Raw genomic sequence first — 27,057 nt, 5'->3', positions numbered from 1 at the left:
TACGAAGCTCATCCCCCTGGTGGTCCATGTCTGAATGCCCTAGGCCCAACGATGGGAGAGTCTGCCGCCGCCCCTGCAGATGGCGAGGCCTCTGACAGCACGGCGGCGGATGGACGCAAGGTCGTCAACGTGGCCACCGACGGCGACATTGTGCTAGACGTGACCTTTGAAACGTCGCCCGAGACGCTCAAGAAGCACCGGCGAGCCGAAGCGGCCGCACTACGCAAGACGAGGACGCCCAACCGGTCAGCCCCCGAGCGCGGTAGCACGCGCGTGCGGGTTGCGTTCCGGCTGAGCCTCGAGGTGCTGAAACGCAGCTCAAAGTACTTTGCCCATCTGCTGTCCAATCCGCAGTTTCGCGAGGCCGACGCTGTGTCCGAAGCCCACGCCAAGCTGCACGCCATGAAGATTGCGCCCAAGGCGGCAGACGTGGATGACCTCCCGTGGGTCACCGTCGCCGACGACGACGACGCTACCAAGGCGGCGAGCCGCGAGGTTGCTTTTGAGGATATGATGCGGATCCTGCACGGGAAGCCGGTCAGAGAGAGCCGGGTGACGATAGCGTACGCCACCACCTTGGCCATCATCGCTGACCGGTTTGACTGCGTGGCAGTCGTAGCGCGGGCGCTGAACACGGATCTCAAGTTTAAGTGGCCGTTGACGAGTACGAAGCCGCTCGTGGATGACGCGGGGAGGCCGACGGATATCGAACAAATCCTGCGCCAGAAGGTACTAGTCTCGTGGTTGCTAGGACAGCCCATGAGGTTGCAGCAGTCTTCGCGGGAGATGATCATGCGCGGATCTAGTCTCTGGAGCGTCTACCATGAAGCAGACGCGGTGTCGACTGCTGCATGGTGGAATCTCCCGGACGGTATAGAAGGTGAGGACATGCTCGGGCCCATGTCACAACTTGCTAACGGCTTGTAGATGAGCTCCGATACCGTCGCGAGTGCATACTCAACACTGTCGCCTCTGTACAGAAGCATTTTCTCGATCTGTATTCGTCTCGCGAGAGACAATGCAAGCTGGGCTACGACTCGAGCGCGGCGTGCGACTCGTTCCAGCTGGGACAAATGATTAAGTTTCTGGTGTCCAAGAATCTCCTCTACATGGTCGACTACAGCGCCTCGTCCATCAATGCCGTGCCCGATGCGTCCTCTGTCAACATCGAGGAGCTTCTCAGCACGCTGCGGCAGTATCCCAGCTACCAGGTTGATAAAAACCACACAAACTGCGGTCCGCGGGTGCGCATCGGACCCATTTTCGACTACTTCCAGTCGATGCTGTCAGCGAGCGTCGTGTCCTTGTCGCATGCCGACTGGAAAAATCGGCGCGACATGCATTCTTGGGCGCCAGAACACGGTTCACCCACGGCAGACGATGACGATGGCGACAATGCCAGAATGACATTTTTGTTTACCCGGTCCGTAGCGAATGACCAGCGTCTGCGGTATGAAGGCGCGTTGTACGTGGATAAGATGGCTAGGCAGCTGTTTACGGCGGACGCGTGGAACTGGACCCCGGAGGCGTGAGGGCACGATGGGGATATGGCCATGCATTTTTATAGGGAATTGTCGTTGGATTGATTTTTCCACTGTAAGAAAAAAGGGCACACTTGAGTAGATTGGCGAAATTTCAAAATGCAAGAATGCAGCTAGTGAAGTTACATGCAGGTCATTACTCGCAATGAACTATGGCGGCCCACCTCTGGACAACGTCGGCAGCCTGACTATTCAGACTGATTTTATATTATTCTATTTTAGACTATTTTCCGTGTTGATTGTATTTCATGCACCAATATCACACGTGCCTGCAGTGGGCAATCAGCGGTGGTGACAGCGAGATGAAGCCGATCGTTACTAGCCAGGGTCACGTACATAGTACAGGCACCAGCTGCAGTGCAAATGATGCACCCGAGTCCTTGCTGATATGAGTCAGTATATTTGAATTGGTCGTGGTTTAGAGTTCTCCCCTATCCGTCGCTTTGGTCTGTTTTTTTTACTTTATTTTATTTTCTATCCAAAAAGCATGGTCCAGTACGGAGTACAGGGAAAGTACCTCGTGTTGAGGGCGAAAACAGCTGTGGCTCGAAGGTAGCCCCGCCGTCACGCCCTGTAGTTCGCGCCACCGAAAGCACAGGTACCTGTAGGTACTAATAAGTCCAAGGGCAGAGGCCTCGTGTCTAACAGGTACCTCCTTTGCTGCGGCGCCACACCAAAAACGCGAGTCACTCACGGACAGCCCGCAGCAGTCCTGTCACCAACTCACCACTGAGTGGCGCTGGCCCGCATCCGTCGCGCCAGAACCAGAACCAGACCGCGTAACCACTGACCACGAGTTCAAAGAAGTCGGGCATCACAGGCAGCCGTTCGTTCTCATTCTTTCTTCTCTTGGGTTTTTCCTCTCCTCCGTTCGTCTCTCTTCATCCAGAACGACATTTTAGTACCGCTTTGCTCGAAAACACATAAACGCGCTTCTCTCTCCGATTTCTGCTTTCCAACGCTTCAGCCCCCCGCGAACCCGCTCCTCTCACCCGCGTGTTCGTTCCCTCTCGGTCTTATCCGGAACGGCCCTCTCACGGCACAACTGTGTGATTTGCCAGGCCTCTCCCGACACGTTCTCCGTCCCGCCACGGACGATATATTGCGAGTACCCTACTTGGAAATCATTTTTTTAATCCAGCGCCGCCCACATCCTCCGCATGTCGCAACTGGGCACGGACACCAGCAGCGGCGAGGCGGTGCCGTCGTCCTCTGCGTCGTCGAGACGCGACGGGAGCGACCTGACCGTGCCGGCCACGCCGCCCATCGCCCACGCACGTGCCGACGCCGACAGTACGTCGTCCACACGAAACTCGTCCCATTTCACGCCCGATACCTCGCAGCAAACCGCCGGGACTTCCTCCATCTCCGACCGTGCCACGGCGTCGCTAGACTTGTCGACGACGACGACGACGACAACGCTGCCCCAAATCATTCCCGACTCGCAAGAATCCGCGTCCATGGCCGGCGGTGACACAAGGCCGGCCGCTGACATGCGCAGCCATGGAGGGGCCGACGTCAATGGCTGGGCCGCACAGTCGTCGCTGCAGCAGCTGTCTGTCCTCGCACAGGAACGTGCCGACCAGGAGCAGGAGGCGGACGCGGCGGCCTCGCGGAAACGCATGGCCAACGGCGAGGTCAAGACGCGAAGTAGGAGCAATAGCCCGATTAAGGGCCATGTCAGAAGTGTCAGTGCCATAAGCACGACTTCGACAGGAAGCCATATTGGTGATGTACGCAGGACGCGCCTTGGTCGCTCCATTCTCATTTTCTCTAACATGTCCTCTAGATGTCAGCGGATCTCAAGACGCGGCTAGCCTATGCCATGATCAAGGTTAACAACGGCTGGCAGTCGCGCTCCCTCGATGAGGTCGAGTCTCTCGCGTCTCAGGGTGCTTCACCCGTCTCGAGCAACTCGACGCTCCATGGTCGCCAGTCCTCCTCCTCCAGTCCCCGACCACGGCCCACGTCCGCGGCGCAGGTGCACTTTGCGCTCGATCCCGTTGAGCCTCGCCGCAAGTCGCACTCGCCTCCCGGGCGCGCCTCCAGCAAGCCTTCTCTCGCTCCTCCAGCCGCCATCCAGCCCTCCCTATCCAGATACGCGGGGAACAGCCGTCGCACGCCCATCGCACGACATCCTCCCGCGCTTCTCACACACTCACACTCGGCCTCGGCTGCCAGTCGCTCCTCGCCGCGGCAGCACGCACACACGAGCGTCTTGTCATCATCGCAACCAGCGCGCTCCGCGGAAGCCATGGTGTACTCACCACACGCCAGCATGCGAGAGCAGGACGCCATTGAAACGCTCATCTTTATGAGCAGCCCCAACAACTCCACTAATCTCCGACACGCCTTCTCGCCGTCCGTCTCCCCCGCGCCGCCTCAGCACGGGTACGTGCATGACAGTGCCCATCGCCACGGCACGGCGTCCAGCAGCTTCCGCAAGGGCCTTCCCGGTCAGCGCCCGGTCGGCCCCCAACGGCGGGTGGGCTTTGATCCGTCGCCCGCCATGGGACCGCCTGGCTCGCCCATGGATTTGGACTCGCCCCAGCAACAGCAGCAGCCGTACCGCTCGCCCCACGGGTGGACGCCGAAACGGCGCGCGAACGGGGCCAGCGGCCACTTGCGCGGCGCGCTATCGTTACCCAGTGGCCTCGGCCTCGGCGGCGGTCGTGCGCGACCGGCGCTGCTAGACGAGGAGATTGACCGCATACTGGACCGTGCAGCTGCCGACAGCTCAGATGATGAAGACATTCAGCTGCCGCCGAGAACAAATGGCATGGCCGATGCAGTTGGTATCTGAAAGCGCTGAAATCCTTTTCTCCAATTTGGATGATTATACCCACCACGTCCGTTTTTTGCTCGTCATTCGAAGGACTATATACATACGTATCGAACATCGATGGATATCTTTTTATATGGATCGCGTTGGAAATTGAATGAGGATGTTAGGAGAGAACCTATCTACTCTACTTGGTTTATAATTAATGGGTAACGGCATTACTAGTGTATTATTGCATGCGGTTTACTACCACGCTTCGCTTCTCTGCACATTATTACTGGTTTGGATATTTCAAGGGCACTTTATCGTGCACCTATTTTGCATTATTTCTTGATTAGTCTCACTACCGTGAGTAATAAGATATACACTGATGATTGCGTCCCCCGTTTCCGTCTACTGTGGCTCGTCGTCCAATGCCTTCCTTTCCTCCCCCACTGCATTCTCCCTCGACTCATTTCGCCCCCTTTGCCAGCTCTCCCACCAACGATCTTCCTGGGCTTTTATCCGACGCCCACTCTTCTGGGCGGAAGAGGTCAAATAGGCCCACCTTGCGCAGGACCGGTACCGCGGCGGCTATGGCCCCCGCGAGCACGTCCTGCGCGGCGATGTCGCCCGCGGCTGCTGCCGCGTCGTAGGCCCGGACGTTGACGAGCAGCGCGCCCACCGTGCCCGTCGGGACCTTTTCGCCGCTGGGCAGCGTGACGACGGGAAAGGCGTCGGCGGATGTGCCCAGCGTCTTGTTGTTGATGGCCTGGAGGCTCTCGGCGTCTCGGGACATGGTTGTTGGTCGGGACAGGGGTCCGTCCAGATGTGGTGGTTCAAGATGAGGGACACAAATCAGAGACTGCAGAGTGTAAAGGGTGGGATGTTTCAGTCGGAGTGAGATGGTTGGTGAAGGAGAAATTCCGCATTATCATCCATAAGCTGAAAGCAGACTGTCAGCCGTACTAGGCTCCACGGAATGTCCGTGGAAACTTCCTCAATCTGGCGATTCGAACAAGAGCCACCAATAAATCGTGGACGTCTTTTCTTGCCAGCTTTGTCGTGCATACTGTGGAGATAGTATAATGCATGATTTGACGTCTTATTGTTACGGGGTGGTCATAACTTTGCATTCTCTTATTATCTCGTTGCTAAACTATCGCGGGCCGCGCTTGTCCGATAAGCTTCACGAGCTCCCGAGCATATACACTCGAATGCCAGAGGGGGTTTTCCATTTAGAATATGAAGAAGGCAGCAGATGTTCAGTCTGCCTAATGCGCTTGCCGTTAATTGCGACCTCCGCTACTGGACACTTCACCCGACTTTCACCCGACTGTGTGTTCTTACAGGGTAGACATAGTCGCGAGAATGGCTCCGAGTTGTCTGGCAATTGCTGCATACGCAGGGCCGATATAATTACCTTCGGGGTGCGCCCTTTTTTGTCTTTTCAATGTAGTTGAATTTTCTTAAGCATTCAAGCAAATACTCATGTGCTACGTCATGGGTGTTGACTACCGAAGGCTTGTCACGATATCGAGTAGGTGGGCCACTGCATCTCTAATTTGTAGTCTGGCCATTAACCAAGAGCCGCGTGATAGGTGAAGGGCAGATGTATTTGTATACCATAATTAAAACATCTACCAATGATCAAAAACAACGACATCTATTACCAATACCAATGACAGATGATCCCGACATTATACCGGTATTCTTCGCGTACAAAGCATTTTCTTTCGTCCATCTATAGGGCAAGCTCTAAGGGCGAGCTCTGAATCAAGCACAGACGCTATAAGGGCGGATCCGGGGTTGCGCGGCGATCTTTAATTTCAAATAGTTAGTTAACCACGGAAAGGAGATTGACAAGCGACAAACCGGCGTCCAAAATAGAGCTGTACGCTCGGGGCGTGGAGGGCAGCTTGGCGATCCCGATCGAGAAAGGGACAGTCGGAGGAAATACCTGCCATGGGACCATGTCAGGCACATGTGGGTTTCTAGCCTTGACGACAAACAGAAACAGACGTCATCGTGTTGTTCGCTTCGGCATTTGTTCGTCAGTCGCGGCGCGTCTCCCTGATTGCACCAGCCCCTTCTAGAAGTGAGACACGGCGGCCAAGGAGGGAGACTGGAAGCCGCTATGTTTCTACCTAATTTGCCACCTTGACCACGAATAATCAGGAAGCGAGTTTTTCGTAGCACGAGCTGAGCCAAAAAAAGTGATTCGTTTTGTCCTCAGGAGGTCAAACTTGCGGTGCGCTCTTGCGTTGGTGGAAGGGGGGGTTCATGTTGTACGGACCGCAGGAACGGTAATAACGTGCCAAACTGGTCGGAAAACATGCTATCTAAAACCAGGGCAAACAACGGGAGAACACATAAATAAATTTAGATGCCTCGCACGTTGTGCCTGAATAATGACTGCATGTCTCGGACGATTCGTGCCAATCCCCAGTTTAAACATCAAGGAGCCCGTTTGCTGTGATTTTCTTTCTTTATAAGGGATCCGACCCTCTCCCAAGAACCTCAAGGTCTGATTCGGGAATCATTGTTCGTTCGTTACGTTCCAAGTCTTTTATTTTTTCCTCCGACAATCATGTTACTCAAGCTGGCGCTCGGCGCGGCGCTGCTCGGATGGGCGTCCCTGGCCGACATTTGCGTCGAGAAGACGGCGAGCCTCCCTCCCGGATGGAGGAAGAGTGGTGACGAGGTCGACCCGAAGCAGCAGTACGCCTTTTCGATTGCCCTCAAGCAGCCGCAGATGAGCGGACTCTACAAATTCCTCACGTCGGTGCAAGCAGACGTGCTGTCTCTGGCCGACGTCTCGTTGATGCGCAAACCGGCGCCCAAGTCCGTCAGCATGGTACAGGCCTGGCTGCTGAGCCACGGAATCCGTGAATTTGACACCAAGGGCGACTGGGTCAATGTGCGTGCGACGGTCGGGCAGACGGACGCGCTGATCGGCTCTCTGCTGGAGCACTACATCTACGAAGGCGAGAGCGAGCCGGTTTTGCGCACCACGCAGTACTTTATCCCCGATGCCCTCGAGGACGCCATCGACTTCATCCATCCCGTGTCCAACTTTATGCGGCCCGCCCGCTCCGTCTCTCAGATTCGGTGGCTCAACGAGACAGAACTGGCGCGGCGCAGCGATCCCCCGTGCACGGCCATCATCACGCCGAAATGCGTGCGCGACGCGTACAACTTTCACTACACCACACCAGACAACACCTCGATCGTCACCATGGGCGTGGCCGGCTTCCTCGAAGAGTACGCCAACTACCAAGACTCGGATCAGTTCCTGCAGCAGCACGCGCCGGAGCTGGCCGCCAAGCACTACAACTACACGGTGGAGCTCGTCAACGGCGGCGAGAACCGGCAGGCGCTGTCCGAGTCGGGCGCCGAGGCGGCGCTCGACGTCGACTACGCGCTGAGCCTCGCGTACCCGGCCAAACTCGTCTTCTACTCGGCCGGCGGCCGGAGCGAGTTTATCCACGAAAACGGTACCGCGGACGCGAGTAAATCCTCGACCAACGAGCCGTTCCTGGAGCTGTTCCAGTACTTCCTGGACCAGCCCGACGGCGAGATCCCGAGCGTGCTGTCCGTTTCGTACTCGGACGACGAGGTGTCGGTGCCGCGGCCGTACGCGGAAAAGGTGTGCCAGATGATTGGCATGCTGGCTGGCCGCGGCATGACGGTGCTGTTTGGCTCGGGCGACGGCGGCGCGCAGGGCGGGCGCGACTCCAACTGCCGCACGCGCGACGGCACCAACAAGAAGATTGCCATGACGACGTTTCCGTCGACGTGTCCGTGGGCGCTCGCCATCGGCGCCGTCGGCAACGTCAAGACGCCGCCCGAGGCCGCCGCGTTTAGCACGGGCGGCTTCTCGCAGTACTTTAAGCAGCCCGCGTGGCAGAAAGAGGTGGTTGGCGCATACGTCCGGTCCCTCGACGGTCGGCTCGACGGCTACTACAACCCACAGGGCCGGGCCATCCCAGACATTTCCGCCTTTGGCACCAACGTGCTCGTCGTCTGGCAGGGGAGGCCTGGCGTGCTGCAGGGCACGAGCGCCAGCACGCCCATGGTGGCGGCGATGCTGGCCATGGTCAATGACGCGCGGGCGCGGGCGGGGAAGCGCCCGCTGGGATGGGTCAATAGGATGCTGTACAGCAAGAGGGTGCGCGACACACTGCGCGACGTGACGGCGGGCGAGAGTCGCTCGTGCAACTATGACGGGCAGAAGCCAGGCGGGTGGCCGGCCAGGCCCGGCTGGGATGCAGTGACCGGGCTGGGCGTGCCTGGGGACTTTAACGAGCTGCTCGACGCACTGGTGCACGCGGACGATTAGGATAGTCTGCCAGGCGCGTGCTGAGGAGTGGTGGAGTGTCTGATACTATTACCTGGGATGAAAGGCTCTCCCACCCCCATGGAGTAACACTATGTAAGCTGTTAAGTATTAGATCACAAGGTCGTGTCAAGACAAGGCTGAGGATACCGAAATAAAATGTGTTAAAGATTAGCGATGCTTGAAGAGGAAGACCCTATAAGCACTTGAAAGGCACGCTCATTCGAAGCACTGGAACCGCTTATTAATCTCCTAAAAGCCGCTGTAGGCGGGGAGCTGGAGCCCGCTGTAACAACCCGTCCACAGCGGGTCCATGCAGCGGCTTGATGCGCAATTAGTGAGCGCCAAAAATGCCGCTAGTCTGCCACAGGCAGAAAGAAAACAAGCCGGGTCCTGGGGCCAGTCAGTGACCATACTGGGCACATCCACCATAACTGGGCACATCCACTCGCGACATCAACAGTATTGTGAGGCGCGTCACGGTTGTCAAACGTCCGGTAGCACTACATGACCGATTGAAACGGCTGCGGCTCTTGGTTTCGACCACATTTTTGGATATTTGTTTCTTTCGTCTGCGTTCATTGTTCTCTGCTTTTTATTCTCCCGTTGCATCTCCAACCGCGCCTCAACGCCTACACACGATCGATCGATAAGAGAGCCGCTGGCGTCCGCGATACCGCTTTACAGTCGACAACACAGGCGACAACACAGTCGAAAGCACAGTCGAAAGCACAGTCGAAAAAAAAGCAAGAAATTTTCAAGAATACAGACAACATACGACCTAATACGATGTCATAATTATCTTCTATATACACAAGTTTCGGAACATATACTCGCTGTCGGTGCTGACGCGTTGGCTTGCCTCTCCGTTGCGTCTCGCCGATAGTCAGCAAACAGGAGGGCTGCCAAGCTTGTTTGCCGCAGTTCCGGAGTCAAAACTTGCACCAAACAGCGACCATGCCGACTGTACGCGTCGAGCCCAGCTCTGGAGAGCTTCTCCAGGACATTGCCGAGTCGCTACTCAAGGCGCGCAAGATTGTCGTCGTGACGGGCGCGGGAATCAGTACCAACTCTGGCATTCCGGTACGCCGCGCTACCTCCCTTTTCCATGCTTTAGAATGAAGTTTGCTAATGTGGTGCTGCTCCCGACAGGACTTCCGATCCGAAAATGGCCTGTACTCCCTTATCCAAGCACAATTCGACGCGGCGGCCAGACAAGCGGCACGGAAGCTCGACACGGATGAGACGCGAAATAGTGCCGATGAGGAGGAAGGAGACCGAGATCGACCGGCTAAGCGTCGGAGAGCGTCTCGTACTTCTTCGCCGGAATGTGAAGAGAAGGAGGAGAATGACTGGATGGAGCAAACGGACACAAACACGGAACTACTACCAGAGCAAATAAAGCAAGAAGAGCTTGCCGCAGCTCCAAGTACGGCACCAGAAAGCCCGTTATTGCCAGAATCGGAACCGGCCATTGCGGCACCCTACGCTACACCGCGCTCGGCGCGTCATCCTCTCTCCATCGCCCTCGCTCAGCTCACGACCTCCCCGCTGTCCTCACCACCGCCCGACGACCAGATAGTGCCGCCGTCCGCCTTTCGATTCGCAGGCCACCTCTCCAGGCTCGGCGTCCCTCCCAGCTCATCGCCTCTCTCCTCGCCCCCACCAGTACTATTTGATCCCTACGAAACCAGTTCACACTCGGACACAGAGTCCAACGAGCCGAGTAGCACGAGCGACTCCGAGGCGGAGGACTTGTCCGCGGCGCGCAAGCTGTTTGCCTCCTCCCAAGGGCCGAGTTCTGCCAGCCGCAGCACGCTGCCCAACATGAAAGGCCGCGACCTGTTTGATGTCTCGGTCTGGGCTGACCCGGTCCGCACCCAAGTCTTCTACACCTTTGCCACGTCTCTGCGGCAAAAGATTAGAGACGCGGAGCCGACGGGCTCGCATAGATTCATCAGTCATCTGAGGAATCGCGGCAAGCTGGTCCGCTGCTATACGCAAAACATTGACCAGATTGAAGAAAAGGTTGGCTTGTCTACGTCGCTGATTGATGGCCCCGGCAACCGTGGTCGATTTTCGCGTCGGTCCACGGCCAACAAGGACCAACTGGCTAAAATGGTGGATGAAGTGTCGAGCAAAGAGCTTCCCGGTAGCCAAAGCTCAGAAAGCCCAGGATCAGACTCCGCCACACCACAAGCATCGCAGGCGTCATTACCAGAGGCTCCTTCACAAACTGATCCCGAAGCATCGTCCTGCGATGCCAAGAATAGCGCACTCCCCGCAACCCTCAAGAAAGAGCCGTCACAGTCTGGTGTCGAGTGTGTCTTTCTGCATGGATCTCTTGAATTGCTGCGCTGCTTTCTTTGCGCGCAAGTTTGCTCATGGGACGATGAGGACCGCGAGATAGCGACATTAACCGGCCAGCAGCCCGAGTGCCCGCGATGCGCTGGTGCCGCCGCGGCACGCGAGGAGAAGGGCAAAAGGGCTCTGGGTGTTGGAAAACTGCGCCCAGACATTGTTCTGTATGGCGAGGAACACCCCAATGCCCACCTTATCAGCCCCATCATCACGCATGACTTGGCACTCTACCCAGACATGCTCCTCATTTTAGGCACAAGCTTACGGGTGCATGGTCTCAAAGTCATGGTGAGAGAGTTTGCCAAGACAGTTCATAGCAAAGGCGGCAAAGTCGTCTTTGTCAACTTTACCAAGCCGCCAGAGAGCTCATGGGGCGACATTATCGACTTCTGGATCCAGTGGGACTGCGACGCTTGGGTCGACGACCTGCAAGCTCGTGTTCCAAAACTTTGGCGTGACCCATCGCCCAAGAAGCCGCGCCGACCTGCAGCGCATCCCGTAGCTATGCGCGATTCCAAGGTCACTGGTGCTTACTGCACCCTCAAGATCCTCAAAGAATTACGCCGCATTACAGGAAAAGAAACGCCGGAAAAGGCAACTCGCCGCGCAACAATCACAGCCGATTCAGCCCCGTCGTTGGCAAGTACCAGTACGACTGAGGCGCTGCCAATTCCTGCCCCCAAGTTGTCTCGACCAAGGGCCAAGGGACCCCGCAAATCCGCTCCGGGCGCTCTCGAAAAGGGTAAGAATCGACCTTCTACGCTGAACCCCAACCACGGTCGCAGCCTTAAGAGTGATGCGGCCGAGATGGGCGTTGAGCAACCGCAGTCGCCTCTCAATGTGCAACAACAGCTACAGCCGCAGCAGACCCCCCTGCCAAAGGACCACACTGCTGAAAACTCCATCCTCTACTCTGTCAAATCAAACCCCAGAGTCCGAAAGCGCAAAATGATTGACGGGGAAGAGGTTGTGATGCCTACCGTGGGCAGACGTCGCGGCTCGCCGCAAAGCAAGCTCGATTCGAGCATCACGTTGCCACCACTGAGACCTAGTCTCGCGCCCTCGCCTTTCGGCAAGCCCCAGCCTATGGAGCCAAAAAGCCCGCCGACTGGTCCGCTCGCGTCCCTCTCCCCAAATCTTCGCTGGAGTGCTGCATTCTGCAACCCGAATCCATTTTACATTGATGACCCTCTGGTTGGGTTGCTGGAGCAGCCGGCGGCGGCCGGCCCCAACAGTATACTGGAGCCGCATTCTTCGCAAAAGCCGCAGCAGCGATCCAAGCGAGCTACGAAAGCCACACCCGAGGATGCGGCTGTGGCGCCCCCCACTGATCTGGGGAAGAGCCAGCTGCTATTACGGAACGCCGCGGTTTCGCAGATCGGAACCAGAGGACTGGAGTGCCTCCAAAGTTGGGGCTCCAGTTGGAATTGCACCAAATGAGAAACGAGTCAGTGCCTGTAGTTCGGGCACCAAGCTCATACATAGATGACGACGATACGACCTTGATTGAACTCTTGATAGGGTTTACTGTAGCTACTGGAGGACCCAATCGCAGCTACATTTCTTTAGACACCATGCTGCCATGTGATGTGATGCGCGTCCAATCATGCCTTTTTGCGACGAGCGGTCAAGAAGTCGTCGACCCCGCGCCTTTTCTCATTGGTTCCGAACGCGGTGTAGTACAGATTTCGCTCAAAGGCGTCGTCGCGGCAGAGATCATCCGCTATCTGAGTCAGCTCATGCAAGAATATGGCCTCGCTTAGGCATGCACTTCTTACCTCTGCAGATGGCCTGCTTGGCAAAGGCAACGGCCTGTCTGTTGTCGGCAGTGAACTTGGAGGCCATCTCGAAGGCGTGCTGGGTCAGGGTGTCGGGGCTGACTACACTAGCGACGAGGCTGGCGGCCATGGCCTCCTCGGCAGTCATGGGCTCGGCCAGCAAGATGCTGCGCATGGCCTGGCCAACGTTAGTGCCGTCGTCATACATGTATTCCCGCTGAAGAAACCCACCTTGTACTTGCCGATGGCCGCTGTCAGCCGTTGGGTACCGCCGGCGCCGGGGATGAGCCCAATCTTGGTCTCTGGGAGGACAAAGTACGCGGGCTGGGCCGCAAGGATCAAATCGCTCTGCACTATATTAGCGCAATCTGTCCAGAAGGGGGGCGCATATCAGAGGATCCTCCTACCATTAGGGCAATCTCGAACCCACCACCAAGCTGCTTGAGGGTCAATCCGTGCGGACCTGTACGGATGGGGTCTGCGTGGGTGACTTACAGCAGGGCCGTTGACGGCGGCGATGATGGGCTTCTTGACAGCTGCAAAGCCAGCGCAGAGGTCCTCCAGATAGCGACAAGCTCTGGCGCCTGCTTCGTCAAGAGGGGCGATGTCATTCAGATCCGCACCGGCTAGGGGATGTCAACAAAATCATTCGCTTGTTTGTGGAGGAGGAGGGGGAGCTGTGTTGAGCATAGTGGCACATACCGCAAAAAAAGGGACCATTTCCGGTGAGAATGATGGAGAAGATGGCATCATCCGCAGATGCCTTACTGAGCTCAGAGAGAAGAGAGCGGATCAGAAGCTGGGACAGTGCATTGCGCTTCTCTGGGCGGTTGAGTTGAAGAAGTCGAACACCCGGAGCGGGGGTTGATGACAATACGACGTCAGCTGTAGATGACTCAGTCATGATGTGATTGATGAAGAGACTCGTCTTGTGGGAGTCTGAGGTGCAGGAGAGCTAGGAGGAGGGAGCCGAGGAAGAGCAAATCAGAGGCGGGCGGCGTATATTCCAGTGTTTGCCCTTGCTGAGTGATGGGATAGAAAGTCACTTGGACCGAACCAGGGTGAGACAGCCCGCGGACCAAGACCGATGCTGAGCGGTTATTGAGTCTGTCTATTGAGAGGGTGAGAGGGCAGGGAAAACAATGTGTAGATAGAGCGAGGACTTTTGCCAGGGTGGTGAAGGGGTACCCGGAACATGGCAACTACGCCGAGGCCAATATGCACGGGCAAGATGTTATTGATGCGTCTAACTAGAAAAGGCCCCCAGTGTATCCGTAAACAAAGTCGATAACGGAGATTTTTCCCGGGCGACATTCCAATTTTGGAATGTACAAGGTGATTGGATCTTTCTTCATCCCGATGGGTACGCACAGACATGTCGACATGTTGGGTTCATGACAGGTTTGTGACTCCTCGTACCTCGCCCCCAGCCTGCCAAACGTGCTGCTGCCAAGCATGCTGCTGCCAGACACTAATTATTAAACGAGAAGTATGAGGGCGTTTGTGAGTATGTGTGTGAGTATGTGTGTGACTAGATGCATGGAGGAAGCTGGGCACGTTTCTTGAGTTGCAGGCAAGACAGGACTAAACTCGAACAAACAAAACATGCCGAGCAGGCTGAAACCACACAACCACCACATGGGCCGTGCAGACCCTGTTAGGAACATGCGTGTGCTAGGGGGGGGGGAGGAGCAAGGGAGGTGGGAGAGAAACTGGACGGAAACGGCTTCTTTTGGTGCTGAAGAAAGCAGGGTGATGCAAATCAAGAGAGAGAGAGCGAGAGAGAGACACTAACCACCGTCCACCTTGTCTCGGTAACAATGCGCACACACCTTCAGCTCGCCGTGGGTTACTTAGTAACGAGTGCGATTATCCATTCCTTCACCGTCTCCGCCCCGGGCCGCTGGGAGGGAGGGGGAGATATGATTGTGATGATGGGTCAATTTTTGGTTCTCTCCTGTCCCGCGTGGGAGAAACAAATAAATAACTAACTACTGAATAGTTCTTGTTCCAGAGCAGGTCTTGGCTGCAGTCTAGAGAGAAGAGGCAAGAGGGGAATTCTGTATGAGTGAGTTCCTCCGCGTCGGATACTGGAACTAGAGAAAAAACAGATCGACAAGGTTGGGAGGAATTATGCGGAGAAGAAAACCAACAGGGCTCCCCTCTCGCCCTCACCGTCTTCCTCTTTACTCGCCGCCCGTCCAACAGCATCGGGGCTGGGTGGTTGGCTTGGTTTGCCCCGGGTCAGGGTGTCGAAGCCAACACGGACGCGGTTCCCTTTTTTTTCTTTTTTTTTTTTCTCCGTTCAGTTTTGGGTTTTTTTCCCTTCCATTTTCGTCTTTTTTTCCTTTTGCCCCCCTTGCTTTTCGTCATCTCATCTTGGCTCGTAGGCGAACCAGCTGAGGGGGAGCAGGGCCCCTTCATGTGCCCACCCGTGTCGCAGCAATTCTGCGAACCAGGACAATCAGTCGGTGGCCGGGTTGCTGGGGTTGACGGCTCTGAGACAAGTGAGACATGTATGGATTGCCCCTGTTCCTTGTTTGGGGGGGGAACTCGGCAGACCAGGTTCGCCTCGTGCCACCGGTCCATGACCTTGGTTCCTGTGTAAGCGGATCTTCAACGCCACCAATAAGGAAAAAAAAACAGTTTGGACAACCAAGCCAATATTCTTGTATTCTTGGGGTAAGCGAGACCGCCAGACAACTTGTTCGCTGCTTTGTTCCTCTAGCGCACAAACAAGCTTAGAAGCAACCGACAGGTTTGTACTTGGCTCTTGGCGAGATAACTACCTAGGGTTACCGGGGTGGTGGTGAGGCTGGAATGCCACTCCTTGTTGCCCGTCTCCGACTGGCACATACAATATACAATGCATTGTGGTTGGGGCGTGGTGTGTTTGTACCATCGTTGTGCGCCCGGTACACCGAAACGACGAGGCACAATTGCTCTCTCCCTCCCTTGGCGCTCTCTGGCCACCACGCCCCCCTGTTGCTCGGCGTTGCGATGGGAGGGGCGACATTCCCGCCTCGGCGAGACGGCCTGTCTGGTTACCGCTTACAAACTGGACGCCTTCCGTCGAGGGAGTGGCGCGCGTGACTGACAAGAGACGCTTGATTCGGAAAGTACTTGGGCCAGAGGATTGGATACGTTGGGGCCCTGATGTTGCTGTAGAGATACCTTTGGCCCTTCGCCTCATGCAACCAGGGCAGGGCGCCCAACGTTTGCTGTGACCCGGTCGTCCGCTTTAGGGTGTTGCGGAAAGACGGTCGAGAGAAACATGTATATAATGTCGCCAGCCCGTCCACCGGTCAAGAGAGAGCTGAGACATTCCCGCATCCTTTCACAGTAAGCTCTTGCCAGTGGCACCGAAAGAAGCACCTCGGCCGACCAAGTAGCATCACCGTGACCGCTTCAACGCTTACCATGGTGACATCCAACACCAACATGGACACCGACACCATGGCCTTTTGCTTTGGCCCGACGAAGAGGGCCGCCTTTGGTACCGCGACAGCCGCCTTTGCGCACTTTGCCCTCGACAACCCCGCCGCCATCGCCGTGCACGACCTCTCGGCTCAGGTGCCACGACAGGTCACGTACGGCACGCTCGCCCTGCAGGCACAGGCCCTCGCGTGGCACCTCACTAGCATCGGCGTGAAGCCGGGGCACCGCGTGCCGCTCGTCGTCAAGCGCAGCTGCGAGATGGTTGTCGGCATCTGGGCCGTGCTGCTCTGCGGCGCCCAGTACGTCCCGCTCGACGGCGGCGTCGTGCCCGACTCGACGCTCCGCCACGTGCTCAAGCAGAGCGGCGGCAAAGTCGTCGTCTGCATCTCGTCGACGGAGAAGAGAATAACCAACCTGTTCCCGCACGCGCTTGCGGTGAATGTGGAAAAGTGTGTGGCTGCTGGCGGCCTCCCGCTGGCCACGCGCTGGATGGACTTGGCGACGCCAGCGAGCGGCTGCTACGTCATTTACACATCAGGCAAGTCCGTCGGACGCGCGCCGCAGAATATTTGTCTTCTAATATCGATTCTAGGAACTACAGGAAAGCCCAAAGGCGTCGATGTTACGCATGCCAACGTGGCCAACCTTGTGTGCCAGCATCCCGGAAGCCTCGGTGTAAGTCCCGGCGTCCGCGTTGGCCAAGTCCTCAACATTAGCTTCGATATGGGTACGTACCTGCATCTCGGAATTGAGCTTGATCAATGCTGATAGAATCTAGCGGCCTGGGAAATTTTCACATGCCTATGCAACGGCGGCACTCTCGTCATCCGCGGGTCCGACTGGGAGCCCACGATGAGCCAGGTGCGGAGATGCGACTACAGCATAGAGGAGACCCAAAACTGACCGACGAAACAGATTGATGTATTAATTTGCACACCAAGCATCCTGTCCAAATACCCACCTCAGAGATACCGCAACATCAGAGTCGCCGCAACGGCCGGCGAGCCCACAACCCAGTCGCTGGCCGATCTCTGGGCCACGGAAGCCGAGTACTGGAACTGCTGCGGCCCAACCGAGACCACCATTGTCAACACCATGAGCAGACACGTCGCAGGCGAGACCATCAACATTGGCAAGCCGACGCCGAACAACAACGTGTATATTCTCGACGAGGCTATGCAGCCGGTCGAGCTCGGCCAGACGGGCGTCATGTGGGCAGGTGGCAGCGGCGTGTCGCGAGGCTATGTCGGACTCGAGCAAAAGACCACGGAGTCCTACCTACCAGACCCTTTTATGAATGACGGGTGCGAGACAAGAGCTATTCTGCGCAAGGGACGCTGGAAGCTAACAATGACGTAGTTCACGAATGTATCGAACGGGCGACCTCGGCAAATGGGATCCCTCTGGCAACATCCTGATTCTTGGACGCTGCGACGACCAGGTAAAAATCAAGGTAAGCATCCTTCCCACGACACATGTCCCAAGACGGCCGCCAGCTGACACCCACCAGGGATTTCGAGTCGAGCTCGACGGCATCTCGGCGTCCCTCCTGTCCGCCCCCGGCGTCTCGCACGCCGTCGCCCTGTTCCTCGACGGACAGATCCACGCCTTTGTCGCGCCGGCGCACCAAGACGAGCAGCACATCCTCGCGTGCGTCGCCGAGCGGCAGCCCTACTACGCCGTGCCCTCGGCCGTGCACCAGCTGGCCGCCTTTCCCGTCACCGCCAACGGCAAGACGGACAAGAAGGCCCTGCGCAGCCTGTACGAAGACGAAAAGCAGCACAGCAGCAGAAGCCGGTTCGCGTCTGAGAGCGACGACGACCGGGACAGGACGCCGAGCGAAAAGGGAACGCTCGTCGAGACGCGCTCGCTTTCCTCGGCCACGACGGCCTACGACGCGCCGCCGATGCTCGACGCCGACGTGCCGGACAAGACGCTGCCGCAGCCGTTCCGCGGGCTCGCGTACCGCATCCTCATCATCTACCGCGCGCTCTTCTCGTGCGTGGTGCTCCTCAACGGCGGCGTGCTCGCGGCGCTGCTGCTGCTCCTCGGCGGCGCCGACCGCCAGAAGCACCTTCCGCTGCTCGTCGCCGCCAACCTCACGCTGGCCGTGCTGGTCCGCCAGGACGCCGTCGTCAACGCGCTGTACACGGTGTGCTGCTCAGTGCCCCGCGCCGCGCCGCTCTGGCTGCGCCGCCGCTGCGCCAAGATTTACCACCTCGGCGGCGTGCACTCGGCGGCGGCCGTCTGCTCGACCGCCTGGCTGCTGGGCAGCACCTTCGCCTCGTCCGTCGCGTACGTGCGCAACGGGGCGGCGGCTCAGGCGCAGGACTCGATGGCCTCGATTGTCGTCTCGTGGCTGATTTGCGCCCTCTGCTGCACCATGGTGGGATTCGCGTACCCGGCGATACGCAAAAAAGTACCACGACACGTTTGAGATCTCGCACCGCTTCATGGGCTGGACGGCGCTGCTCCTCTTTTGGGTCAAGACGGTGCTGCAAGCGCGCTCGGCCGCAGCGGCGACGCCGGGCGGGCAGGACCTCGGCGGCGCGCTCGTCCGCAGCCCCGCGTTCTGGCTGCTCGTCGTGGCGACGGGCAGCATCGCCTCGTCGTGGCTGTTCCTGCGCAAGGTGCCCGTGGAGACGGTGCCGCTCTCGGACCACGCGGCCGTGCTCTCCTTTACGTACACGGTGCCGGTCAACGGCAGCTTCACGCGCATCTCGACGCGGCCGCTGCTCGAGTGGCACTCGTTTGCGACGATCCCGCAGCCGGTGGCGCCGACGGCGCTGGCCAGCCGCCCGGGCTACTCCCTCGTCGTGTCCAACGCGGGCGACTGGACCAAGGCGTGCATCCGTAGCGCGCCGCGCTCCGTGTGGGTGCGCGGCATCCCGACCTGCGGCGTCATGCGCATCGCCACGCTCTTCAACCGCATCGTCATCATCGGCACCGGCTCCGGCATCGGCCCGCTCCTGGGCCACATCCAGAACCCGACCTGCAAGACGCAGCTCATCTGGTCCACCAAGAGCCCGGAAAAGACGTTTGGCAAGCCCGTCTTGGACTCGATTTACAACACCATCCCGGATGCCGTTATTCACGACACGGCCACCAAGGGCCGCCCGGACCTCACCAAGATGGGATACAACCTGGCCGTGTCGTTTGGCGCAGAGGCGGTCATTATTATTGCTAATGAGAAGATTACGAAAAAGGTCGTGTATGGCCTGGAAACGAGAGGAATCCCGGCCTATGGAGCTATTTGGGACAGCTGAGTGTTTTCTGCGATTGCTTGGCGTTGGATCTTGGGTACATGGGTACATGGGTGCATGGGTACATGGTAATGGTTCTACGTATATTTTCTGCACATGTCTATTACTATTTATTTTTCTGACGACGTATATAAATAATTGTTCTACATGTCTGACGTTTTCCATTCATCTGGAGTTCAACTTGACCTGTGGGGGCGATATGCGGACCGTACATAGCGATTTTACAAGTGCCCCTCTAGCTCGCAATCATGCTTCTTTGGGTCCTCCTTAAATTATAATCGCGGCTTGTCACGGCCTATTCAGTTAGCAACTCAATAGGGCGCGCTTGACTTGTCAGAACACTGCCTGTAACCCGAAATCGGATCCCCGCAAGTCATTGACCTGTTCAGCTACATGACTCACTTGCCTTGTTACAAAGCAGTTGTTCGAGGTGGATTTGCATAGTCTTGATCTGTATAAAGAAAATCCCCGTCCTTGGCAATTTCTGTTTCTCCAGTGCTGCTATTGTTGTCGGGACTCTTAATCCCTCGTCTTGACATAGACGCATCAACAGACTCGTCATCAATCGTCACACACAATCATGACCGTTACCAATCAGACAGATCTTCCCACTCGAGGAAAATATCTCGAGTTTGGTGGACAACTCAAGACACTATTTCCCCAAGCCCAAGATTGGGTCAACTTGAATCATGGTGTGACGCAATCCTGGGCAGACTCACCAAGGCGGTAGCTAACAAACGACGCACAGGATCCTACGGAACGATGCCGCTCGTCATCAGGGAAAAATTCCGGGCGTACCAGGACCTCGCAGAAGCGACACCAGACAAGTTTATTCGGTATGATCAAGGAAAACTCATTGACGAATCTCGTGAAGCCGTGGCGAAACTGGTCAATGCACCGACCGACACGGTGGTGTTTGTGACCAATGCCACTGAGGCTGTCAACACGGTGTTTCGCAACATGAAATGGAACGAGGACGGAAAAGACGTCATTCTCTTCTTTTCAACTATTTATCCGGCCTGCGCCAAAATCGCAGACTTCATGGTCGACTACTTTGGCAGCCACCGAGTCGGCATCCACGAGATTCCCCTCCACTACCCTCTGGAGGACGAGGACATTATCCAGCTGTTCCGGGACGCCGTGGCCGCTCTCGAGAAGCAAGGCAAACGCGCCCGCATCTGCACCTTTGACGTTGTGTCGTCCAACCCGGGTCTCGTGTTCCCCTGGGAGGCGCTGTGCAAGGCGTGCAAGGAACTCGACGTGCTGAGCATGGTGGACGGCGCGCAGGGCATCGGCATGGTCGAGCTGGACCTCGCGGCGGCGGACCCGGACTTCTTCACGTCCAACTGCCACAAGTGGCTGCACGTGCCCCGGGGCTGCGCCATCCTGTACTGCCCTCTGCGGAACCAGGACATGATTGCGACGCCGCTGTCGACGAGCCACGGCTACGTGCCGCGGACGGCGGTCCGGCGGGACGTGCTGCCGCCCAACACGAAGCCGCCGTTTGTCAACCGCTTCGAGCTCGTGGCCACCAAGGACCGCTCGCAGGACATTGTGACCAAGGACGCCATCGCCTGGCGGCGCGACGTGTGCGGCGGCGAGGCGCGCATCATGGCGTACCTCTGGGACCTCAACAAAAGGGGCAGCCGCCACGTGGCGGCGCGGCTGCGCACCGAGGTGCTGGAGAATACAAAGGGCACGCTGACAAACTGCGCCATGGCCAACATTGCGCTGCCCATCTGGCTGCCGGGGGGCAAGGGCAAGGGCGCCGGGGAGCACGAGGAGGACATGGTGGTGCCCGAGCACGAGGCGGTGCAGGTGCGGCTGTGGATGATGCAGACCATGAAGGACGAGTATCACACGCTGATGCCCTTGTTCTGGATGGACGACAGGCTGTGGGTTCGCACGAGCGCGCAAATCTATCTGGACATGAAGGACTACGAGTATGCGGCCAAGGTACTTGAGGAGCTGGCTGCGCGCGTTGCCAATGGGGAGTATAAGATTTAAACGTTGGCAGTTTCTTTTGTACCGGCCTCTGAGGCTGCTATGCTTTTTTTTCTTTCTTTGGATAGAAATCGGAAATGACAAAATGCCGTGCAACAGAGTCGGAGCAAACGCGTGGCAGGACGGTTCATTCCCTGCTTATATGCGGGCCGTATCAGCGTCCAGATAATACCAATCCAAGCATTGTGATGCACGTATCTGTACATACCCTCGCTTGCAGTCTCGGCGATTCGGCCAATACTTCGATCCAATCCACCCAAATGGTGCGGTTGCTGGGATGGTTTGGATAGTTTGGCGCAAATAGCGGATGCACGTGGAGACGCTGCGTAATTTGCGAAATCCTGAAATCCTCCAGCCACAACAGCCTAACTAGTTTCGGGGCTCCAGCCGTCGGAGCTCCGACAGCTTGTCGAGCTCATAAAGACCAAAATACCAACGATATTTCGAAGGCATCTACGAATATCCAAGCCCATTCACCATCCAAAACCGTCCGCCGACTACCGCCCGCGATGGACGACCAAACGCCGGCCCCGCGGCCGCCCCTCTACTACCGCGTCCTCGACGAAGTCGGGCTCGTGACGCTCTTCCGCTCGCCGCGCGACATCAAGCTGCTGTGCCTGCAGCGGTTCGTGCGGCTCTTCGCGTACGGCGTGACGACGCTGATCCTCGTGGCCTTTCTGCAGGCGCTGGGGCACTCGCGCACGCGCGTCGGGCTCTTCATGACGCTCACGCTCGTGGGCGACGTCGTCATCAGCTTCGTGCTCACGCTCTTCGCGGACCGGCTCGGGCGCAAGGCCATCCTGGCGCTCGGCGCGCTGCTCATGGCCGCCAGCGGCGCCGTCTTCGCCCTGTGCTCCAACTACTGGCTGCTGCTGCTCGCCGCCGTGCTCGGCGTCATCAGCCCGGCCGGCAACGAGATTGGGCCCTTTCGCGCCGTCGAGGAGAGCATCGTCGCCCACCTGACGCCCGCCGAGCAGCGCGCCGAGGTCTACGCCTGGTACACGCTGTTCGCCCCCGCCGGCTCCGCCTTTGGCATGATGGCGAGCGGCTGGGCCATTGAGGCCGCGCGCCGCACGCTGCACTGGTCGCTGCTCGGCGCGTACCGCGGCGCCTTTGTCGCGTATGCTGTCTTTGGCCTGCTCAAGTTCTTGCTGACCATTATGCTGTCCCGCGCCGTAGAGCTCGACGAGGCCCCGCCTGCGCCGGCAGACGTGGCTGATGAGCGTGCGCCGCTGCTCAGTGCCAATGGGGCTGCTCCGGCCGAGCCTCCTTCGAAGAAGAGCCGGTGGGCATCCATGCTTCCCCACATCAGCCCGGAGAGCAAAAAGATTACCGCTATTCTATGCGTCCTGTTTGCCATTGATTCGCTGGGCTCCGGTCTGGCCTCCCTGTAAGTGTGGCAAGATAAGTTCCTACTTGGACATGAAGCTCATATTCTCTGTAGCTCATGGGTAACCTACTACTTCCGGAGCCAATTCGGTATCGAAGAAGGGAAGCTGGGGTCTCTCTTCTTTACGACGAGTATTATTTCGGCCATGACGGTATTGATAGCATCGTCCATTGCGAAGCGTCTCGGAAACGTCAAGGTTCGTTGTTTCTTCCTCTTCTGCCTGAAGCCCATGCATTGCTAACCGCGCTAGACCATGGTCTTTACGCATCTCCCGTCGGCAGTGTTTCTGGCCTTGATCCCGATCCCGTCGGACCCCAAATTTGCAATAATGTTTCTGGTTTTGCGCGCTTCGCTGCAGAGCATGGATAGTGCGCCAAGAACTGCATTCATGGCCACCATTCTGCAACCGGGAGAACGGACTTCCGTCATGGGCGCAGTCAACGTCGTCAAGACGACTGCGCAGAGCATGGGCCCTCTGATTACTGGTGTGTTGGCCAGTCACAAGTTCTTTTGGCTGACGTTTGTGATTGCCGGATCTCTCAAGGGAACATATGACTTGCTGCTGCTAGCCGTCTTTAAGAACTACGGAAGACATCGAACCGGTTGATACGCGTTTGGCGTACTACTTTAACCGCAATGATCAGCGGCGGGGCTAGTCGGTAGTTTGACGACTGGTACCACCCGAGTGTACAGTACTAAATGCAATGCGAATATTCGGGCCTCGCGCGAAACTTGATTCTGTTAATTGGGACTAATAATGTGCAGCCGGCCATCGCCTGGTCCCGGGCCGGCAGCCACGCTGTTAGATGGTCGGGATCACCGCCACTTGGAGAGTGATATGAGAAACACACGCTGCTGCCGAATTCGTTTATTGCCATGTGTCAAATTCTCCTGCGTCTCAAACGAGTTCTAGATTTCATTTCTGGATTCTTGCAGAGCGCGAAGTCGTCGCGCTCCTGTGGGTTTGAAGGCCATGGGAGGCGGATGCGCGAAATGATTTAAATTAAAAAAGAAAAGTTGAAACAAACAAATGAAATGGCATGATTCCATCAGAAATCCTCCAAATTGTTCCTTACTGCCACCGGCCCCTCAGATGAAGAGCGCTCACAGAGCGGGTTCAATCTATGCATGACAATCACATGTGATACGTTATCTGTACTGAATGAGTAATTCATAATCTTGTCAAATAACAAGGTTGGGCGCTAAAGACTGCATTCAAGCCACCCACCCGTCCACTAAAACGGATGCACCACATCACCATGCTAAAGCCGGAGTTGTGGCTGCTCAGCCATCTTTACTGGGACCGATGGTGGAAATGAAGGGGAGGAAATGTGATATCCCGTGTTCTTTGCGTAAAAGTGTTCCGACTTGAATACATTACATCTTCGTCTTTAATCAGGTTCCGCCAATCGCAGAGCAACTCGTTGTTGTTGTGTAGAAGTGGTGAAACACAATCGGTTTCGCTAACTAGGATAGGCCCGACATTGACAGTACAAGTGGTCGCTTCTGTCGCGGAGCTGAAACCGGGCGCTTCATTGCCCAATTAGTCACGCTATCCTTGATTATAGTCATCTATATGTAATTTGTACTACAGGACCGTACCTGCACTAGCAACGTCCCCTTGCAGCCGTCTAAAGATCCAAGCACAGCTAGTTAGTTGCCTTTACCTGGCCCGTTACATACAAGAGAAAACTGCAACAGTAATGCAATTTCGTCTGAAATTGATGTCGACGTACGCAAGCAAGATTCATTACCTGTTTCGCCCAGATGGTGTATCCTGACACGCCCGGTTCTCACGGCACGAGGAAACAGGAAAGAAAATCCGCACCACACACACAACAAATGTCAGAGGCCTCACATTTGGGATAGCGCGAAACTTGCAGAAGCTCGCCAATCAGTCGGCCTCGTACTGTCCTGTACTGTACGTATTACTGTCCATTGTTACAAGCTAGGTCAGAGGGGTACCTTGGGGAAGCTTTTTGTTTTGTCTTTTGCGGAGCGTCCCTTTATGCAAACCCCGGATCCCCCTTAGTTACTACATCTAACGAACGGGCTGACGACGTCCCCCCCTGGACCATTGTAAGACCCCCTGTCGGAATCTGGCGGTGATTCGCTGAGACGGCTCTTGTTTGTGAACAAGACCAAGACGCCGATGCAAGTAATACGGGTCGTAGAGTGATTAACATGTATCTATATACAACCCCTTCATGAGTCATTCATTTTTCTAGATCCCGACATTGTGGTTCTATCTCATTCGCTTGCTGAGAAGAAGACCCTTGTTCCTGTTCTCTTGGCACATTTTCCATCTGTTGAGTGCTTGGCATCTATTCTTTTGCAACTTTCTTTCAACTCATATTTTTCTACATCTTCATTTTTTATTCTTGTTCATTTATTCCGTCACCGGGTGTGATTTATTAATTTGTCACCGGGCGTGACCATTATTCCTTGCCATTAAAACAAAATTCAACAAGTCTTTGACATAGCCAGGCGCCATGTATACCAAGGCCCTCCCCGCGCTTCTCCTCGTCCTGGAGCTGACCAGCTTCGCTACCGCCGCCCCGTACCTGGAAAAGCGATCGTTCAAGGTTGAGCGTTTCCAAAACGAAGGATACACTGGCCGCAATGGGCCCCGCGCCCTCGCCAAGGCGTACCGCAAGTACAGCATACCTCTGCCTGACGGTCTAGTCGATGCTCTGGAGAAACAGGACACCGAGATGTTGGCGAGACGCCGTACCAAGTGGTACAGTCCTGTGGCAGGTGCCGCTCCGGCTGTTGCCGTTGAGCAGGTGAGCGAGAAGAAGGTTGGAGATGACGAGGAGGACGACGATGAAGAGGAGGATGCTGGAGACGAGCAAGTCGAAGAAAAGTCGATTGCCGGTGATCTTCTTGGTGGCCTGCTTGGCGGCGGTGCTGGGAAGGGCAACCCTGCCCAAGGAGCTGAGAACGGCAACAAACCTCAGGGAGCTGGAAAAGGCGAGGGCGCCGGCGGCAACAAAGGCGGCAAAGGCGAGGGCAAGGGTGCTGGCGGCAAGAATCCCAACTTCAATCCCACTCCCACCCCAAGCTCCAGTCCCAGTCCCAGTCCCAGTCCCAGTCCCAGTCCCAACAACGGCGACCCCAATGCCGACGCCATGGCAGCTCTTGCCCGGGCTCGCAAGGGCAACCAGACCGGCCTCGTCCCGACCATTCCGGAGCCAAACGACGTCGAATACCTCTCAGAGGTCAAGATTGGCGGGCAGCCCGTCACGCTCGACTTTGACACGGGCTCGTCGGATCTCTGGGTCTTCAACACGCAGCTTCCGGGGCAGCAGACGCAGGGCCGGCAAGTGTACGACCCGACGCGCAGCAACACGTTCAAGCCGATGCCGGGGGCCGAGTTTGCAATCCGTTACGGCGACGGCTCGGGCGCCACGGGCAACGTGGGCACCGACGTGGTCGAGATTGGCGGCGCCGTGGTGCCGGCGCAGGCCGTCGAGCTCGCGACGCAGGTGACGGACACGTTTGTGCAGGACGCCAACAACGGCGGGCTGGTCGGCCTCGCGTTTGGCTCCATCAACGCGGTGAAGCCGCAGAAGCAAAAGACGTTTTTCGAAAACATCATGCCGTCGCTGCAGGAGCCGCTCTTCACCGCCGACCTGCGCGCGGGCAAGCCCGGCGCGTACGAGTTTGGCCGCATCGACCGGTCCAAGTTTACCGGCGAGATGGCGTGGATCCCCGCCAACACGACGGCCGGCTTCTGGCAGTTCAGCACCGGGTCCTTTGCCGTCGGCGACGGCCCCGTGCAGCCCGCGTCGCGGCCCGGCGGCCAGGCCATTGCCGACACGGGCACCACCCTGCTGCTCGCCGACCCGGCCATTGTCCAGGGCTACTACTCGCAGGTGCCCGGCGCCGCGAATGACCGGCAGGCCGGCGGCGTCGTCGTGCCGTGCCGCGCCCAGCTGCCGGACCTGCACCTGGACATTGGCGGCGCGTACATGGCCCGCATCAAGGGCGCGGATATCAACTTTGCGCCCGTGGACAAGACAAACACCACGTGCTTCGGCGGCTTGCAGGCGTCGCCCCAGGGCGGTCTGGGCATCTACGGCGACATCTTGTTCAAGTCGCAGTTTGTCGCCTTCAACGGCGGCAACAACAGTCTGGGCATGGCCAACCATGCGTAGTCCCCGCATCACCTTGCCCAAA

At 57.3% G+C, this 27,057-nt stretch overlaps 10 protein-coding genes across 10 annotated transcripts; 8 read left to right on the top strand and 2 right to left on the bottom strand.

Moving 5' to 3' along the window:
- Positions 1 to 51: 51 nt before the first annotated feature.
- CCM_01652 (uncharacterized protein) lies at positions 52 to 1,532 on the top strand (the record flags this gene model as incomplete). Its single annotated transcript, XM_006666807.1, has 2 exons — positions 52 to 880; positions 928 to 1,532. The coding sequence occupies 2 exons, from the start codon at positions 52 to 54 to the stop codon at positions 1,530 to 1,532; spliced, it is 1,434 nt and encodes a 477-aa protein (XP_006666870.1).
- A 1,169-nt stretch (positions 1,533 to 2,701) lies between these two features.
- On the top strand, positions 2,702 to 4,344 carry CCM_01651 (cyclin-dependent kinase; the record flags this gene model as incomplete). Its single annotated transcript, XM_006666806.1, has 2 exons — positions 2,702 to 3,274; positions 3,331 to 4,344. The coding sequence occupies 2 exons, from the start codon at positions 2,702 to 2,704 to the stop codon at positions 4,342 to 4,344; spliced, it is 1,587 nt and encodes a 528-aa protein (XP_006666869.1).
- Positions 4,345 to 4,774: 430 nt separating this feature from the next.
- Positions 4,775 to 5,101, bottom strand: CCM_01650 (uncharacterized protein; the record flags this gene model as incomplete). Its single annotated transcript, XM_006666805.1, has 1 exon — positions 4,775 to 5,101. One exon carries the CDS (start codon positions 5,099 to 5,101, stop codon positions 4,775 to 4,777), a length of 327 nt encoding a protein of 108 aa, XP_006666868.1.
- A 1,791-nt stretch (positions 5,102 to 6,892) lies between these two features.
- CCM_01649 (S8/S53 family peptidase) lies at positions 6,893 to 8,644 on the top strand (the record flags this gene model as incomplete). The annotated part of the gene is made up of 1 exon (XM_006666804.1): positions 6,893 to 8,644. One exon carries the CDS (start codon positions 6,893 to 6,895, stop codon positions 8,642 to 8,644), a length of 1,752 nt encoding a protein of 583 aa, XP_006666867.1.
- Positions 8,645 to 9,598: 954 nt separating this feature from the next.
- On the top strand, positions 9,599 to 12,442 carry CCM_01648 (Sir2 family protein; the record flags this gene model as incomplete). Its single annotated transcript, XM_006666803.1, has 2 exons — positions 9,599 to 9,724; positions 9,794 to 12,442. The coding sequence occupies 2 exons, from the start codon at positions 9,599 to 9,601 to the stop codon at positions 12,440 to 12,442; spliced, it is 2,775 nt and encodes a 924-aa protein (XP_006666866.1).
- Positions 12,443 to 12,606: 164 nt separating this feature from the next.
- Positions 12,607 to 13,684, bottom strand: CCM_01647 (enoyl-CoA hydratase/isomerase family protein; the record flags this gene model as incomplete). Its single annotated transcript, XM_006666802.1, has 5 exons — positions 12,607 to 12,725; positions 12,781 to 12,958; positions 13,012 to 13,128; positions 13,276 to 13,406; positions 13,483 to 13,684. 5 exons carry the CDS (start codon positions 13,682 to 13,684, stop codon positions 12,607 to 12,609), a joined length of 747 nt encoding a protein of 248 aa, XP_006666865.1.
- A 2,516-nt stretch (positions 13,685 to 16,200) lies between these two features.
- On the top strand, positions 16,201 to 19,484 carry CCM_01646 (NRPS-like enzyme, putative; the record flags this gene model as incomplete). Its single annotated transcript, XM_006666801.1, has 6 exons — positions 16,201 to 16,945; positions 16,997 to 17,079; positions 17,134 to 17,522; positions 17,578 to 17,671; positions 17,729 to 18,604; positions 18,639 to 19,484. 6 exons carry the CDS (start codon positions 16,201 to 16,203, stop codon positions 19,482 to 19,484), a joined length of 3,033 nt encoding a protein of 1,010 aa, XP_006666864.1.
- Positions 19,485 to 20,061: 577 nt separating this feature from the next.
- Positions 20,062 to 21,488, top strand: CCM_01645 (cysteine desulfurylase, putative; the record flags this gene model as incomplete). Its single annotated transcript, XM_006666800.1, has 2 exons — positions 20,062 to 20,173; positions 20,230 to 21,488. The coding sequence occupies 2 exons, from the start codon at positions 20,062 to 20,064 to the stop codon at positions 21,486 to 21,488; spliced, it is 1,371 nt and encodes a 456-aa protein (XP_006666863.1).
- A 506-nt stretch (positions 21,489 to 21,994) lies between these two features.
- CCM_01644 (MFS transporter) lies at positions 21,995 to 23,482 on the top strand (the record flags this gene model as incomplete). The annotated part of the gene is made up of 3 exons (XM_006666799.1): positions 21,995 to 22,875; positions 22,930 to 23,071; positions 23,126 to 23,482. The coding sequence occupies 3 exons, from the start codon at positions 21,995 to 21,997 to the stop codon at positions 23,480 to 23,482; spliced, it is 1,380 nt and encodes a 459-aa protein (XP_006666862.1).
- A 1,885-nt stretch (positions 23,483 to 25,367) lies between these two features.
- CCM_01643 (penicillopepsin) lies at positions 25,368 to 27,035 on the top strand (the record flags this gene model as incomplete). Its single annotated transcript, XM_006666798.1, has 1 exon — positions 25,368 to 27,035. The coding sequence occupies one exon, from the start codon at positions 25,368 to 25,370 to the stop codon at positions 27,033 to 27,035; it is 1,668 nt and encodes a 555-aa protein (XP_006666861.1).
- Between the last annotated feature and the right edge of the window lie 22 nt (positions 27,036 to 27,057).

Source organism: Cordyceps militaris, assembly GCF_000225605.1.
Source record: "Cordyceps militaris CM01 unplaced genomic scaffold CCM_S00001, whole genome shotgun sequence".
Classification (NCBI taxonomy): domain Eukaryota; kingdom Fungi; phylum Ascomycota; class Sordariomycetes; order Hypocreales; family Cordycipitaceae; genus Cordyceps; species Cordyceps militaris.
This window is presented reverse-complemented; position numbering and strand designations above follow the sequence as displayed.